The following is an 18224-nucleotide window of genomic DNA, read 5'->3' as shown; positions in this document are numbered from 1 at the left end:
GAATAAACTATTATTATTTTATCAGATCAGAGTTTGTTTTTTTTCTTTGAGGCCTTTATTTCATTTAACGACCGTCCCAACTGCAGCAGCTGCAGCTCCAAGTGCAAACAGCAGGACGCTGTCGCCAGGCAGATCCTCGGCTCGTACCCTGTTACCAAGCCCCACTGCAACTGTTGGCCCCGGCCTCTGCCCACTGTCTCCACAGTGCATATTTGAAATGGTGAGGCAGGGAGGAGCATGGCAGAACACATGGCTGTGCACTCTCTGTTATCAGCTCACATGTCCTCATAAAGCACAGTTTTAACTCAGAGCCTCCTGATTTGAGTGAACTGCCTTCAGAAAACTTTGACTCGACTCCAGGATCAAATATTTAAGCTCAGAGGCTGAAAAACGGAGCAAAGCACCAAACCTGCAGTTCTTCTAATGTCCACCGGAGGCTCCAGCAGTGAGTCCGTCAGTGTTTACTGGGCCTGTGTCCTGTCTGTTCGCTGTCAGCATCATGTGACAAGCAGCTCATATCTGCTGAGGTGTCCACAGCTGTCTGGGCATCTCCGACTTTGTTAGCGACATTTCTGCGATTCCGGAGAACGAGAGGGAATTTCAGAGGTGACAGCAGCTCATAGTTTGTTCTACAGAGACACGGACGCTCATCTGCTGGATGTGAAAGGCCTTCAGCGTGTGCGACAATCTGCTGACAGATGTCAGCTGTGCCTCTCTGTGTCTGTTATCACTGCTGTGGCTGTCCACATGAGCCAAACCCCCAAAACTCCAACAGCCACCAACAAGATCGCTGCCTGTGATTGGTGTTCCATGGGTGACACAGACTTTTGAATCACTTTATTCAGGAAATTCACAACCGTGGGATAAATAAAGTCCATCCTTCATCATTGTCCTCACCTGTGTATCCGTTTCATGGCACAGGTTGGAGCCTATCCCAGCCTTCAGTGGGTGAGAGGTGAAGTTCACTGTGGACAAGTGTTCAGTCCGTGACAGGATGGACAGATGAAGTGTGTAGGAAAGGAACATTTTCCACAATCTTAAAATAAGCATTTTTTAGTTTAAAAAGCTGAAATAGATTTGAACAGCTGGTGAACAAGTTCAAGATCCCTCAGTCACACTTTTTCAGGTATCTACAACTCAGGAATTTTGTTGCTTCTAATACTGACTGCTTTCCGTCCTGTCCACCACCATCCCTTTTGGATGATATTTTTGATTTTAAGCCAAATGCTAAGCGGGTTATAAGTGATGTTTATGAGCTGTTGAGTAATTTTAGGCTGCAATCACTGCAATCACTTAGGGAACGATGGGGAAGTGATCTTGGCCAACGGATTACAGATGAGACTTGGCACAAGATAATCAATAGCATTTCTTCATCATCTATTTGCCTTAAACATGTGGTGATTCAGTTCAAGGTTGTTCACCGTCTCCATTGGTCTAAAACTAGACTGAGCAAAATCAAGGATGGGTTTGACCCCACATGTGACCGGTGCAAACGAGAGCCTGCTTCCCTATTTCACATGTTCTGGGCGTGTCCAAAACTGGGTAGCTTTTGGAAAAGCATATTTGAAACCATATCCAACATATTTGGTGTTCCAATTGCACCCTGCCCGTTTATAGCTATTTTTGGAGTGACGCCTTGTGATGCCAGTCTTTCCAAATCACACTCTGATCTTCTGGCCTTCTGCACTCTTTTGGCCCGTAGAATGATATTATTGAAATGGAAAGAGCCACTTCCACCTGTATATGGGCAATGGGTTAAGGATGTCATGTACTATACTCAGCTGGAAAAGATCCGCTACACTGTAAAAGGTTCGGTTCGGCGGTTCTATGACACATGGCAACCTTTTCTTACTTACTTTGAAAGATTAAGTCCGGATACTATTGCTTAATGTGCGTGTGAGTGTTTTTTTTTTTTTTTCTCTTGCTGTTGTTCATTTATTTTATTATTTACTTTGTATCTGTAACTTTATTTTATTTTATGTTATTTTGTCTCTCCTTTCCTCTCTGGCTGGGTTTTAGTTACACTGTTCTGGGGGGGTGGGGGCACAACTGTTTGTTAATTTTGCCATAATTGTTGTTGGAAGCAATTCTTTGTTCAATAAAAAGACCTTGATCAAAAAAAAAAAAAGCTGAAATAGTTACAAATGTATCCAAATATTAAAGCTACAAATGAGGATACATCTGCAGTACTGTAGAAGTGTTCTTACTGGAGGCAGATGACGTCATAACCTACAAATAGCTGTTCTCAGCTTTAATCCGTATATTACATGTTTGTTTATAATATCAGCGTTAGCCATGTATTATCAGTGAGACGCCATCTTTAATGACGTCTCCTGTAGGCAGCTCGGTCCTCGTGTCTTCACGCACGTCTCCTGAATGTTTTAGTCTAAATGACGCGTTTCGATTACGTTTCGTACGCTAACAGAAATGCAGAGAGATTTTTAGAGACAAGCTTTATTTTCACTCTTTAATGTTCAGTCTGTAATCTGTATTGGCCACCGTGAGGCTTGTTTAACCATTATTATAAGCTGCTGTAGATAATTTCATACGTGCAGTCAGAAGGTCAGGCCCTGGATCCACTCCATCAGGTCAGGAATGTGAACGGCTGCAGGAGCTCCATCCTCCTGCTTACAGTATCGTAGGGAGATTGTTTTTAATCTTAAACTACCAAAAAACTTTCATTTGTTCACAGAAAATGATAAAAATGATGTCAGCACTCAGGACCAAATCCTGCAGTTCCTCTGATGTCCACCAGAGACTTCAAAAGGACAAACATGTTTATGATGTTTGGTCTCCAATGTTAACTTCACCTTTAAAACTCAACTTAAATTGTATTAAAGCCTAACGTTTGCGTTATTAGAGGTGTGGCCTCTGACAGGTGGGGACACAGGTAGCTCTAGCTGCTAGCTGTGTGCTAGGCGTCACCTCAGCTAACTGGAGTCCCTGAACTGGACCTGTGGACCGTGTTTGTGCTGTTGGAGCCTTTTTAATGACATCATCTGATCAAAAATATGGCTGCTGTGAGGTTACTGTAGTAACAGACCATTTATGGTTGGCTGGTACTAGCAGGAGCTTGCTAGCCAGGCTGAGTAGCATTAGCTAATAGCATATGCGCTTAAATCAGTTACCGTCACTGTGTCGGTGATTTGGGAACAGTCTGTGGTAACAACTACAAACACTGACTTTGAGCGCTATATAAATACAGGCCATTTACCATTTACTGACTAAGCTACAGAAACCAGAGGTAAGTTTATTCATACTTAAAAGCCTTATTTGTCTGTTATACTGTTTCTTTTAGTCCTGGTTCCAAGGCTCCTCCTTTTCCAGGGTCCATTTTCCTTTGGAGATATTCAGTTGTCCTTCTGCTTCAAGGTAAAGTTGGGCAAATCGATATTATCGGCACTGGTATTGGTATCGGTTAACGTGAACATCATTTCCTGAAGCAAGATTAATATGAGTAAGTATGAGTGAAATAAGAAAAAGCACATGCCGTTCACTTTAATCACTAACTCGTTTGGTCCATTGTCATCATCTTCTTCCTGAGACAGCAGCACTCTGACCTGACCTCTGTGTGAGGTCTGTCACTCATCGCGGTGCTGATGCACGCTCAATTATCCAGGTAAGTAAATCCCAAAAGGTTGATTCTGTTCATCTGGAGGTTTTCAGTGGGAGAAACATTTTGTCATCATCAGGTGACGTCTTCAGTCTCAGCTGACTGCAGGTTTCCAACATTATAAACAGGACATTTGCACAATGACTGAAACCAGCAGCACTGAAGGAACGTGAGGGAAAGACCATCTCTGAATGGAGGAGGGGGCCTAAGGGTACATCTGTCACCATCCTACAATGCTCTGATTGCAGCTTTTCCCCAACTCTCTGTGAATGGTACTCATGGTTATTGATCAGTGGGCTTTGATCAGTTGTCAAGAGAATATGTATATTAATGATCATGAACTGACCTCCCAGCCCGTTGTTCATCAGTGCTGCTGGTTTCAGTCATTGTTCAAATGTCCTGTTTATAAGGTTGAAACCTGCAGTCAGTTGAGACTGAAGACGTCAGCTGATGATGATGAAACGTTTCTCCCACTGAAACCTCCAGATGAACAGACTCAACCTTTTGGGATTTACTTACCTGGATAATTGAGCATGCATCAGCACCGCGATGAGTGACAGACCTCACACAGAGGTCAGGTCAGAGTGCTGCTGTCGATGGTGTTCGATTTCAGAATATGGCTATTGGCAAAAGACTTCTTCAATAAATGTTCCCAAGAAACACTTTAAGTACATCGTCATCACAGTGTTTAGATTCTGCTTTCTGACCTGTTGTCATGACATTAAAAATGTTTTTTGTTGTGGTATTTAGCTTTAATAATTGTGTCCTCTGTTGAAAAAGACAAGCGGGATATCATAAGGTTCTATAAGGTGTTTCAGTTGAGGAGCACTGTGGTGAACACTGGTTACTGCTGCCCTCTGCTGGTGACAGACGCTCACAGCACTTAAAAGGACCAATCGGGTTTGTTCTCTTTGTTTCATCTTTATGAATCAATAATAATATAAAGTTACAGTCTATGTAACAGCATCACAGAGTTTAATCATTTCACCTGTTAGTCTTCATTTTATTAACACCAGTCACACTGATAAAAACTGAACAGTGAGTAATAATCTATAAGTTTAATAAGTCAAGTTGAATCCTGTTGCACATGGAGGAGCATCTGTAAGTCTTTAGTCCATGTTTGTAGTCTTTCAAGAGAGCATTTAAGCTAACAGTTTCCAGTCATTGTGCTAAGCTAAGTACCATCCTGGAGGAGACGGTGTGGTTAGCATGCAGCCTCTTGCTGTGCAGAGGTCGCCGGCTGCATCATTTCCTCTGCCGCCTCCTCCTTTGCGTCTCTGATGGCGTGGTTTCCGAGGCAGGGAAACAGCTTTCTGATGGTGTGTCTGAACGGGGCGTTAAGGTAGAAGAAGATGAGCGGGTCGAAGCAGAGGTGGAGCACGCTCAGCAGCAGAGTGGACTCCTTCCCCAGAAACAGCCGCTTCTTGGTTTCACAGTCTGTGATGAGTTTGGTCTGGGCCAGCGTGTACGGCGTGCGGACCACGTGGTAGGGGACGAAGCTGAATACATAGGCCAACGCCACAGCCGCCACGCTTGCCGCCACCCTCCTGGCGTTCGCCCAGAGTTTGGGGTCGCTGCGGCTGCGCAGGAGCTTTTTGACAGCCAGGGTGCTGGAGATGAGCGTGGCGGCGGAGGCGTTGAGGAAGAGCGCCGTGCAAAGGAAGACCGTGAGAGCGTGCCAGTGAAGGCTGATGTCCTCCTTCAGAGAAGAGCAGCTGAGGTAGGTCTGCTCCTGCAGGAGCAACAGAAACACACCAGTCTGAGGCACAGTGTCACCTCCTTCTGCTCAGAGGACAAAACAGCAGCAATTTCCTAATGTTGTAAACCTGCTCAACATTTGGCAATAAAACCCTTTCTGATTCTGATTCTGATTCTGAAAACGTCTCCAATAGCCGCCGCCGGCCTGCATGGTGCACTTTAGACATGTGAATCGTGCACCTCCAACGGTCACAGAGGCTTTATTGTCAGGACTGTTGCCTTACCGTGACCTGTTTTATTGGCAGGGCCATGTTGGGCACCATGATGAGCAGCAGCAGCAGCCAGACGACCAGCGACAGCAGCCGGGCGAAGCCGACCTCCTGCAGCCGCAGAGAGCGCACAGTGTGGCATTCCTGCAGGAGGACACTCACATTTTTGTTTCTGATGTCTGAAAACGATTTCAATCTAAACACATAAGAAAGACCGCACGGTGCGTGGTGCCCACTAACCAGAGCGCTGCTTTTGAACATTTTTGGAGAGTACCTGCAGGTAGCGGTCCGTGATGATGAAGGCGAGGAAGGCGATGGATGCGTAGAGGCTGATGTAGATGGTGACGGCGCTGGCCTGGCAGTGGAACACCATGAGGTTCCACGGCGCCACCCCGAGGTCCTTCATGATCTTAAAGGGCAGCGCGAGCAGGAGCAGCAGGTCGGCCACCAGCAGGTTAATCAGGTAGATGCTGGCGCTCTTCTGCTGAGGGACACAAAAACATCTAAACATGGACACGGACTCAGATCATCAGCTCTGCTACTACAGCCACCTGTGCTGCAGCTGCCTTAATACTATCTAACCAGGTGAGTGTTTAAAATAAACTTCATGCATTTGTTGTGAAGCAGTTCTGTTGGACCTTTGAACATGCAGGACTGTGGGGACTGACTCACTGTCGGAGCCTCCAGTGGACATTAGAGGAACTGCAGTTCAGGGGAAAATTAATAAATTCTAACAAATGAAATTTAAAATGACCAAAAGCTCTTTGAATTTGTCCAGAACCTGTAGTTTGGGTAAGGTAGGAGTACTTACCCCACACTGGGGTAAATGTGTGTTTAAGGCTGTGCTGAAGCGTCTTATGCCCCATTTTCATTAGTACCTAATCGGATCGACTTGGCAACCGTTCGCCACCGTTTCCAGGGTTTTCCATTAGGTCATAGTCCCTGCTCACCCAGGCAGGTACTAAAATGTGACATCATCAGACTGCGTGCCACATATTGGCCGGTCAGAAGCGCCACTCGATGAGTCATGAGAGCGTCTCACTCGCAAAAATTAAAACTGTCATTTTTTAAAACTCGGCAACGAAGGAAAGCAGCAGGTTTATTCTTGCCTCGACGTCCTTTCTTGTAGCGTTCGTATCGCATGATTATGTCGCTGGCCACACAGATGCGTTGCTATGACGACAAGCACGCACACTGGGTTGTAATGGAAAACCGGTTGATCTGAGTAGGTACTGATGCAAAAGGGCTTTAAATCTGCCTTCTTTTTGTCCACATCTCCATCTGAGAGCTTTGAGCTCAGAAGAGTCAGAGGCTGATGGACGATTTCATTTTAAAGCTTCATTTTTAAAACCTCGACTATATCTTCTTCTATGTCCGAGGAAAAGAGAAGCTTACAGTGAGTCACGGGGTCAGAGAAATCCTCATTCCAGCTCATTTCACCATAACTGACCACAAATCCTCTCATCACTTCTTCTTCTCTTATCTAATACGTGCTCTTCAAGCACCTTTACACTGTCATGTGACACCTCGCCACAGGACATTCGCCTCACTTTTCACCTCGTGTGTGACCTCGGGTCATCTCGAGTCGTCCTGCCTACCTTGGCTCTGGGGCTGCGGATGAAGGCCCACACTGACACCAGATTTCCAGGCAGACTGATGATGAAGATGAGGATGTAGACAACTGTGAAGGGTCCCATCTGGTCGTTGACGATGCAGGGCTTCTCCTCCGGAGCGCCGCCGGTGCTGAGATTGGTGGCAGGAGTCATCGTGAGGTGGCGCTCGTCGGGAGGTGAAAGCAGAGAGGCTGCAGGGCTGCTCACGGCGGCATTCACTGTCGGCCTGAAAACAGGAAGAGGATCCACTCCAAAGATTAAACCACAAAATCTCATTTGTATTACAGCGTCGGATGAATTCATCTCGCTCTGTAGAAACGCAGAGAGATCGATCGAGCACACGTTAAAAACGCACAATCACATGTTTTTATCTGTCTGCACTGAAAGTGTTGCAGTCAGTTTAAACACACTGGTTTCATTTCTTTCCCAGCACCTGCAAAAAAAATTTTTATTTCATAAATTATTTCACATATTTGGCAGTGGATTCATGAGAAGCATGAAAAAGGGGCCAGTTTAGGTACAGGTGCATAGAAGCAAAGAAGAACCAGGAAGGTTTGAGGTGGGAAGGAGGTGCTGTAGCTGCTGGCACGAGCCAATGAGAGTTTATCCTTACTGTGAGAGGTCATCGGCCAAGCAGGGGGCGGGGCTCTGAGAGATCCCGGCGTACACAAGTGGTTCACTCAAACTGTTACATGCAAGTTTGCAAATCTGCAGCAGCTGTGACACACACACACACACACACACACACACACACACACACACACACACACACACACACACACACACACTTGTTTTCATATCTTAGTGAGGACATCTAACTGACACGATGTTTTCCCTAGCTGCTCACCCTAACCATCAAGAATGAATGCTAACCATAACATAACTGTAACCCTGACACTAAAACCACACTCTGAGTCTCAAACATGCCTTCAAACTTGTGGGTACGGGGATTTTGTCCGCATAAGGGCTGTTGGTCCTCACAAAGATATGTAAACATGGTACACACACACACACACACACACACAGAAACAAACACATTGAAATCAGAGCAGCAGCACAGACACGTTTCTCTGCACAAACATTTACTTAACTTTAGAAGAATTTAAACAGCTGCTGCTGTAAACACCACGTGCTGATCAGCCACACACAGTCTCATCTGATCTTAACTGACATGTGTCCGTGTCTGTGACTGTGATGTGACTCTGTGTCCGTGATGTGACTCTGTGTCTGTGATGTGACTCTGTGTCCGTGATGTGACTCTGTGTCTGTGATGTGACTCTGTGTCTGTGATGTGTCCGTGATGTGACTCTGTGTCCGTGATGTGTCTGTGATGTGTCTGTGATGTGACTCTGTGTCTGTGATGTGTCTGTGATGTGACTCTGTGTCTGTGATGTGACTCTGTGTCTGTGATGTGTCTGTGATGTGACTCTGTGTCCGTGATGTGTCTGTGATGTGACTCTGTGTCTGTGATGTGTCTGTGATGTGACTCTGTGTCTGTGATGTGACTCTGTGTCTGTGATGTGTCTGTGATGTGACTCTGTGTCTGTGATGTGACTCTGTGTCCGTGATGTGTCTGTGATGTGTCTGTGATGTGTCTGTGATGTGATTCTGTGTCTGTGATGTGACTCTGTGTCTGTGATGTGTCTGTGATGTGACTCTGTGTCCGTGATGTGATGTGTCTGTGATGTGTCTGTGATCTGACTCTGTGTCTGTGATGTGTCCGTGATGTGACTCTGTGTCCGTGATGTGTCTGTGATGTGTCTGTGATGTGACTCTGTGTCTGTGATGTGTCTGTGATGTGACTCTGTGTCTGTGATGTGTCTGTGATGTGACTCTGTGTCTGTGATGTGACTCTGTGTCTGTGATGTGTCTGTGATGTGACTCTGTGTCTGTGATGTGTCTGTGATGTGTCTGTGATGTGACTCTGTGTCTGTGATGTGTCCGTGATGTGACTCTGTGTCCGTGATGTGTCTGTGATGTGTCTGTGATGTGACTCTGTGTCTGTGATGTGTCTGTGATGTGACTCTGTGTCTGTGATGTGACTCTGTGTCTGTGATGTGTCTGTGATGTGACTCTGTGTCTGTGATGTGACTCTGTGTCCGTGATGTGTCTGTGATGTGACTCTGTGTCTGTGATGTGTCTGTGATGTGTCTGTGATGTGACTCTGTGTCTGTGATGTGTCTGTGATGTGACTCTGTGTCTGTGATGTGACTCTGTGTCTGTGATGTGTCCGTGATGTGACTCTGTGTCCGTGATGTGTCTGTGATGTGACTCTGTGTCTGTGATGTGTCTGTGATGTGTCTGTGATGTGACTCTGTGTCTGTGATGTGTCTGTGATGTGACTCTGTGTCCGTGATGTGTCTGTGATGTGTCTGTGATGTGACTCTGTGTCTGCGATGTGACTCTGTGTCTGTGATGTGTCTGTGATGTGACTCTGTGTCTGTGATGTGTCTGTGATGTGACTCTGTGTCTGTGATGTGTCCGTGATGTGACTCTGTGTCTGTGATGTGACTCTGTGTCTGTGATGTGTCCGTGATGTGACTCTGTGTCCGTGATGTGTCTGTGATGTGACTCTGTGTCTGTGATGTGTCTGTGATGTGACTCTGTGTCTGTGATGTGTCTGTGATGTGTCTGTGATGTGACTCTGTGTCTGTGATGTGTCTGTGATGTGTCTGTGATGTGACTCTGTGTCTGCGATGTGACTCTGTGTCTGTGATGTGACTCTGTGTCTGTGATGTGTCTGTGATGTGACTCTGTGTCTGTGATGTGACTCTGTGTCTGTGATGTGTCTGTGATGTGTCTGTGATGTGTCTGTGATGTGACTCTGTGTCTGTGATGTGTCTGTGATGTGACTCTGTGTCCGTGATGTGTCTGTGATGTGTCTGTGATGTGACTCTGTGTCCGTGATGTGTCTGTGATGTGTCTGTGATGTGACTCTGTGTCTGTGATGTGTCTGTGATGTGACTCTGTGTCTGTGATGTGTCTGTGATGTGTCTGTGATGTGACTCTGTGTCTGTGATGTGTCTGTGATGTGTCTGTGATGTGACTCTGTGTCTGTGATGTGACTCTGTGTCTGTGATGTGTCCGTGATGTGACTCTGTGTCTGTGATGTGTCTGTGATGTGACTCTGTGTCTGTGATGTGTCTGTGATGTGACTCTGTGTCTGCGATGTGACTCTGTGTCTGTGATGTGTCTGTGATGTGACTCTGTGTCTGTGATGTGACTCTGTGTCTGTGATGTGTCTGTGATGTGACTCTGTGATGTGTCTGTGATGTGACTCTGTGATGTGTCTGTGATGTGACTCTGTGTCCGTGATGTGATGTGTCTGTGATGTGTCTGTGATCTGACTCTGTGTCTGTGATGTGTCTGTGATGTGACTCTGTGATGTGTCTGTGATGTGACTCTGTGATGTGTCTGTGATGTGTCTGTGATGTGTCTGTGATGTGACTCTGTGTCTGTGATGTGTCTGTGATGTGACTCTGTGTCTGTGATGTGACTCTGTGTCTGTGATGTGTCTGTGATGTGACTCTGTGTCTGTGATGTGTCTGTGATGTGTCTGGGATGTGACTCTGTGTCTGTGATGTGTCTGTGATGTGTCCGTGATGTGACTCTGTGTCCGTGATGTGACTCTGTGTCCGTGATGTGTCCGTGATGTGACTCTGTGTCTGTGATGTGTCTGTGATGTGTCTGTGATGTGTCTGTGTTCAGGGCACTTTCTCCCTGCAGTTAAACAGACTTGAAACAGGAGCTGACACAGAAACAGGTTTACAGCCGACGGCTTCAAACACTCAGCTGCACTAAATTTCCTCTCACGCTCACAGTGGAAATCCAGCACGCCTACAATCTCAAACTCACAGGTTTTTGTCAATAAGTTTTGAAATCAGAGGAATCATCATGAAGCGCCCTGTTTGAAGTTTGTTAGAGCGTCTGGTTTACCTCAGATCTCTCACCATCTAAACCCTGAAAACGAGCAGCAGCTACTGAATCCTCCCGATGTGCCGACACAGCTGCTCCCAGCTGGTTTCAGGTCTTCTTCATCTTCTAACAAGCTCCCCTCAAACTTGTTATTTATGATGTTTGTAGATGTTTTCTTATCGTGAATCATTTCCTGTTATCTACATTATTATAAGCAGCCACAAACCAGATGAACTGCACATCTTATAGAACATTAAACCAAAAGTTCTGGTTTTGAGGCTCCGTACATCAGCAGTTGTTAGCAAAGCATTTATGAATGTAACCGTCACGTAAACATAAAAAGGCTGAGAAGCTGCTTTCTATGTTTACATACGAGCCTCTGACCTCTGAGCATTTCTGCTTTTTCAGAAACAGCAGCGAGCTGTGGCCGAGCCCGAGGTGTGAGACGGGCACACGCTGACGTGCAGGATGTAAAATAAGCTCTGTGGTCGCAGCAAACCTGTGTGAAGCAGGAAGTCAGAGAAAAGAAAGCTCGCGATCACGGGAGCTCATTTTCATGTCGAAGACACACAAACCGATGCAGATTCTGTGATGACAGCTGCAAACCATCAGCACGTATCCTGTCCTGGTGATAATCCTCTCAGAGAGGATCAGCAGGTAAGAAACATCCTGTAACGTCGAGTCAGGATCACAGATCTGCTGCATTTAAATGCAAAAACATTTCTTTTTGATCCCATCAAACCACCGAAGCTGAAATGAGCCAACCGCTGCGAGCTGCACACATGAAACAAGTTATTTCCACCTGCTTCTGCAGAAAAAGTCACATTTTAATTTTCACAAATCCGCCTTCCGTAATAAAACATCACTCGTGTCATATTTTGACTTCCAAAGAAGAGGACCGTTGGTCAGCCTGCTCACGTCCTTCAGTTTTCCTCACTCTGAAGGTGATTCTGTCCAAAAACATTCACTTTCTGCTAACGCTTAGAGCGCGGCGTCCTCCCTCCACGGCGCTCGTTTCTTAACGGTAACTAGACGTTAGAAGTTAAAGTAGGGTGACCAAGCGTCCTCTTTTTTTGCACTTGTTGACTTCTTGACTTTCACCATTCATTAACGGCACAGAAAAAGCATCATTTAAATATGTTAAAATTTTCTTTAAACGAAGTTTATCAAAGTCCTTCGTGACTGGGCCAAGTGTCCTTTTTCAAAATATGGTCACCCGAAGTTAAAGCCCGGCTGAAGCGGCTGAGCGTGGTGGTTGAAAGTGATGCTATCAGGAGGCCGCTGCTCGCTTCACGCCCCAAATCAAAATGGAGGATGCCAAAAAGCACCCCGGGGCGCTATGATGCCCCCAACACTCGCAGAAATGTGTTTTACCTTAACAGTTTTTCCCATGAGGGCCTCATTCGTTCTCATAGGTGGAACAGGAAGTCCTCGAAGTTCTCAGCCCAAACCAGGAGAACGTGGCCTCCAACACGATCTGACTTCCTCTCTGTCTGTGGCTTCACCTGAACACTGGCTTTTGTTCAAGCCTCGGAGGAGAGAGCGCTCGTCTTCAGGACTATTTTCAGCGGCGGATGAATCCACATTCTGTGAATATTTGTGGCAGAAGGACGACGCATGTGGACCCAAGTGAAAATAAACTGTGTTGCATTTTTCGTCCAAATAAGGAAAATAAAGCAGGAAAATTTAGACGAAGGAAATCGTCTGTACTGAGTCACACAAACTGGGGAAAATCAGCTTTACAGAAAGCGACACTGGGGGTTTAGCTTTCTTTGAAAATGAAGAGTCATCTAAAGGTCATGGCACTCAGACACCAGGGTTTGGGACTAGAATTTCCACCTGCAGCTGCAGTTGTATGATAAACAAGCAGAGGAGGCAGAAATGTCCAAACCCGTGTCGAGACCGCAGAGACGAAGCGGTGAAAGCTGAAGGAGAGAACCACGAGTCTCAAGATGCATTTCAGCATGTGCCCAGGAACCTGCCGCTTTTGGATGCATTCAGTATTTTTATCCCCTGAACCTTAAAAAAGGAACAGCCTGTATATAAAAGAGGGACACCATAGTGTTTACACACTGGTTTTGTATCACAAACGGGGTCCGGAGGTCCAGTTCAGGGACTCCAGCGAGCCGAAGCGAAGGCCAGCAGACAGCTAGCAGCTACCTGCCAGTCAGAGAGGCCACAGCCCCAATTATGCAAACGTTAAGCCTTGAAACAATCAAACAGGTGAGTCACGTACAGTTGTTGTGAGGAAATTAGCTAAACCGTTTCTGTATCAGGCTGTAAACATGTTTTACCTCACTGCTCGAGCCCCTGCTGGATGTTAGAGGAACGCAGCTTTTGGTTCTTCATTTGTAATCCTTTAACACAGCGATATGAAATATTGAGGAGAGGTTAGAAAATAAACCTACACGCTGTGAAATGTGTGAAAAGATTACCAAACTGTCACAGAGGTGACATTTCCTGTTGTAAATCAGTCAAACAACCCCAAAGACACACAAGCTCAGCACGAGAGGATGTAAAACCACCAGAGTGACACGAAAGCGACCACAGAGACGTGAAGTGATCAGACAGAAAACTACTGAAAGGAGACGACGAGACTCGAGGACGGGAGCAGGAAGAGAAAATGACTCTCAGATCACAGATCTCAACTCTGTTAGTTCATTATTTCACAGTGTGTGTGAGTGTGAGTGTGTGTGTGTGTGTGTGTGTGTGTGTGTGTGAGTGTGAGTGTGCCGGTCATCCATTTCACATGGTCCCCCTTGAAACAGACATTCCCACACAGTCACGATTGTTTCCCCTTAAAAACAAACCTGAGTGAATCTTCAGCTCCCGCCTCGTCCCCTCCCGGGCTCTCGGACCGCGTGTTGGATCCCTAAGGGACTGAGCGGGCCCTCCGGCTTCTCTTCGGGTCCTCTGTGTGCGTTTGATTCGGTGTGTCAGTGCAGATCATGTGCTCGGAGCTGCGGAAGCTGCAGACAGATGGAAGGTGTTTTCCTGCCTGTTAGCAACATGCTGCTGCTGTCGTCAGTGTGACCACAAGCCCCGCCTCCCTGACACACACACACATATATGCATATTGAAGGCGTTTCCAGCAAATGAGTTGTGAGTAATGATTCTTTACAGATAAATTTAGAGACTTCTGGTTTATCTGGCGAGGCTGATCGGCACTTATCAGCTTTTAGCAGAAGTGGGAAAAAAAGTTAAAGTCCACAGAAGAGAGGAAGGGGACGATGACGTCTCTTTAACAGTGAAAATGTCAGCTTTAGTGAAAGTAAAGAGTAACAAATGTGCTCTAAATAAATGGTTCGACGTCACAGCGCTGAGAGCAGAAAACCCCGGGCAGGCGCAGAGCGAGCGACGTCCACAGGTGAGGTCACACCTGCGGTTCCTCTGACCCGCTGCAGCTCATCAAGCTGTCTGTTTCTTTAACACAAGCACACACTCGGAGCTCAGCCCAGCAGAGCCGCCGTGTGATGATGTCAACACGGAGCAACGTCTCGCTCCTCGTTGGATGAGCCGCGATGAAAGAAAAGGGAAAAGCAGGCGTCCAGAGACGTCCTCAGATGCAGTTAAAGACACGGGGTCCTGTGGACAGGTGGGCAGCGCGCACGTCTGTGTCAACGTGATAACTCAGTGAACTCAACTTAAAGGTCGGAGGTCAAGTTTTCTGAAAATCGAGGTGGAGAAAATGTAGGGTTTTCATACCGTAGCTGCGGGGAGGCCGAGGGTGAGGCACGAACTCCCCCCTGAGCTTTACAGCCTGAGCTGCACACAGTTTGCAGAGACTGTGATGATTAATGCTTAACCTCAGGAAGATACGCACAACTACAGCAGGTGTCTTAACACAGCAGCGCAAAGCTACACCGCTTGTGTTTGTTTTCATTAAGGAGGGAAAATGCACATAAACGAATTCATCATAGGAGCGTGTGGATGTGATGGATTCATGTGCGGTGCCTGCATGTAGATGCATGCAGATGACACTTAAAGGCAGTGGAAACATGTAAGCGCAGCCAAGAGCAGGAAGCACAATGAATGATAAGATGAGAGTCATAAACCAGTGTGAGGTCTGTGATGAAGAGAAAAGCGTAGAGACAGTCAGGGCTGTTTGTGCTGCGTCCCTGCAGGAAGTGTCTGTCTGATGTGTAGGAGGGCAGGACGCGCTGTGATAAGTATCTGCAAACTGAATCACGGTTTCCCACGTTGTAAAAAAAACACGCGGCAGTGCGCTGTGTGAATGAACGTGAAGGAGCGGAGAAACTCTGCAGACTTCCAGCTGCTTCACGCACAGATGAGAAAGCGCAGTTACACAAATGTCACGCACTCGCTGCTCCATCATTTCAGACGATTCTCAAATTGAATTCGTGTCCAGAAAAATGAGGCAGGCAGACTACGATAACAGGATGTGATGTCACAACATGTGCAGGACGTACTTCTTTGTTATGGAAAACAAATTAAAATCACCGTAAATAAACAGGAGTGCTGATTTCTACAACTAGGCTGGAAGTGCACAATAACATTTCTTTTAACTTAAACGTTTCTGTGCAAGACTCAGAAGAGAAACAGCGAAAGTTGTGTGTTGTGCGTGAAACAGGAATGAAGTCTCTGTGAGTGCACACACAGCAGCTGTGAGGCGAAAGCGCTGAAATCAGATAAAACGTACAAAGCGAAAGAAAACGAAGGCCGTCTCCTGACCTGTCCCGTGAACACCGGCGTCGTGACGTTTATTTGTTTGCGGTCGCTTCGTGTATGAGAATATTTTATTGGTCAAAAAGGCTGCGGTGTGTGTTTGAAAGGACCTCACAAATGTCACAGATCAGATGTTCAGTGTTTATTTGCTGGTTTGTCGGAAGCGGCTCCAAGTCTGCCGCTGTCTGTTAGTCTGGGACCCCGGCACACAGCTTTCAACCCCCGCTGGGTTCAGCTCTCGGTGGAGGTGAAACACCGGCCCGGTCTGTCTGTAGGGTCACGCTTACGTCACTGTTTAATTTGGCTCAGATTAAAGTTTCATAACTTTAGTTTAATGTCTCACTGAGCACGTGTTCGACTGAACCATTCGCGCCAACTTTGAATTTAAACTAACATTTAAAATATTTTTTACAAGGAAAGAAGAGAAGACGCTGTCCAGAAATGATCATCTGTTATTAATATGTGTTCAACTATATTCTCAGCACCAGCTGTCTGTTAGGATGACTGAAATAAAGCAAAAATAAGTAACATCTGATTTGTGTTTGTTTGATGTTGCGTTTAACTGTGTTAGAAACTGTGAAACACACGACAGAAGAAAACGCTGCTCACGAACGAGACGGAAGGAAAGTTTCCTTCATAGCTAAACATGTTAATAGCAAATCCACATTTAGTTTATAACACAGCACGTGTGCTTCAGCAATAGCCTGTTTATTTCAGTGCAGTGGGGAACCGTTCTTACCAGTTTGTCTTGGAGAGTCCACACCAGTCCAGATTTCCGAGGACACAGCTCACGTGGGTGTTATCTGCGATACTCCTAACTATAAGTTAACCAGGTCAGACAGTTCGTTCGTAATGAAAACGTAAACACGGAGTTGCCGCAGTGCCAGCTGTTTAATTCACCGCAGTAACCATGGTAACCACGGACGCTGGGTGGATGTAACCCTCGTGTCTGCAACACATGGCTAAAAACTATTTTCCATTGTTTGTCCCACCAAACATCCAACCATTTAAAATCAAGGCGCTGCTGCGCTCTGCTGAGAAACAAAAGGTAAAAGTTGCGTTTAAGGTTTATTTATCCAACAAACAAAAGATCAGTGTTCGTTGTTTCCTGCTGCTTCTCCTGCTCTGGTACAGAACCACAGGCCCACCCGGTGCATGCTGGTCCTATACTCGTCCTGAGTGACTGTCAAAGAAAAACAGCAAAACTAAAGTTAAGCAATTATTAACCTACAAATAAAACTTGTAAATAACCCCAAAATATAAGTAAACTGAGAACAAAATTTAACACTTTTCAAAGTAATAAAATGAGAATTATTTTTGTCTTTAGATTAATTAAATAATTAGTTAAATATTAACTTAGTTGTTGTTTTGCTTTGCCAGCGCACCTCTCAATGAAGTCGCTAGATGGCGCCGTGCGCTCGGGATAACCGAGCAGGGCTGCTGTGCAGGTGTTTAGCGCATGCAGGTGAGTGTTAAAGCAGCATGTAGCTCTGATGGGAGAGCGCTGACTCAGTGCGGAAGGTTTAATGCGCAGCACTGAATGAAAGTGGATCACATGATTCGCTGTGACACAGCCGGAGGAGCCAACGCTGCAGGGATGTTAAATGGGAAGTGTAGAGATGCTGATTAGAGACGGCAGGTTTGCTTTGTGTGCCGTCTGCAGTGCTGATACTGATCATCGGTGAACTCTCAGTAGCTGTGCTCACGCAGGCCTGAACCTGAGGTTTGACTGAGAACCAGAATATGTGATTTACTCTCATATTCACGACCCAGAGTCTGTTCAGCAACAACAAGGCGGCCCCAAACCTGAGAGAGCAGCAGAACACAGCAGCTGAGCAACGTCTTCAGTATGTTAGAAAAACCTCTTACAGAGTCTGTTTCACCGGCATGAACATCACAACCCAAAGCAGAGGATGAGGCTGGCTGCACATGCAAACAGGGGGCTGTAGTTCCCAGCAGAATCAGTCACGGACTCAGCTTTGTGAAATCCGGTCTGCCATCAGGATCGGAGTGCTTGTGCCGGTCAGCGTCGACGCCTGCAGCCTGTTCTGAGTCGCCGTGAGGGTCACAGATACGTGGACCACGTGAACGTTTTCAAAGGGCTGATCTGGCCCACGAGCCACGAGTTGGTGAGAGACGGAGAGGAGTTCAGAAATAAAACAGCTGCACAGCTGCACGTGAGCATGGAAGGTTTTCTGGCACTTGAAAAGTTTATCAGCAGAGTTTTCAGTGTGTAAACACAGCGTGTGTTTACCCTGAATTAACTCCCTATGTGATGACTCCAAAAAGCCAGCATCAATAAATCACTGATATTATGGTTCACCGTGGCAACCAGCCAGAAAGATCCCCAGCTTACCTCACCCTGCACGAGCTGGGTGTTCTGCTGCATGCCTGAGGCGTGTACGTATGGATCTCGCTCTGGGATCAATT

General features: G+C 46.3%; 1 protein-coding gene across 4 annotated transcripts; it reads right to left on the bottom strand.

Moving 5' to 3' along the window:
- Positions 1 to 4413: 4413 nt before the first annotated feature.
- gpr171 (G protein-coupled receptor 171) lies at positions 4414 to 16684 on the bottom strand. Of its 4 annotated transcripts, none has more exons than XM_085244496.1 (6): positions 16534 to 16684; positions 13919 to 14158; positions 7179 to 7419; positions 5855 to 6064; positions 5596 to 5724; positions 4415 to 5345 (listed from the first exon to the last, which is right to left on the bottom strand). In XM_085244496.1, the coding sequence occupies exons 3-6, from the start codon at positions 7344 to 7346 to the stop codon at positions 4818 to 4820; spliced, it is 1035 nt and encodes a 344-aa protein (XP_085100622.1). In that variant the 5' UTR covers positions 7347 to 7419; positions 13919 to 14158; positions 16534 to 16684; the 3' UTR covers positions 4415 to 4817. The 4 variants fall into 4 exon arrangements, with proteins under 4 accessions (XP_085100624.1, XP_085100622.1, XP_085100623.1 ...); XM_085244497.1 differs by having other exon boundaries at positions 13919 to 14077; positions 16534 to 16682; XM_085244499.1 differs by having other exon boundaries at positions 4417 to 5345; positions 5855 to 6061.
- Between the last annotated feature and the right edge of the window lie 1540 nt (positions 16685 to 18224).

The sequence above is a fragment of the Mchenga conophoros genome, linkage group LG14, assembly GCF_057382185.1.
Source record: "Mchenga conophoros isolate Kocher_MC1m ecotype Shallow Benthic linkage group LG14, M_conophoros_male_GT1.1, whole genome shotgun sequence".
Lineage (NCBI taxonomy): Eukaryota > Metazoa > Chordata > Actinopteri > Cichliformes > Cichlidae > Mchenga > Mchenga conophoros.
The sequence above is the reverse complement of the archived record's forward strand: the minus strand, read 5'-3'. Positions and strand labels throughout refer to the sequence as shown.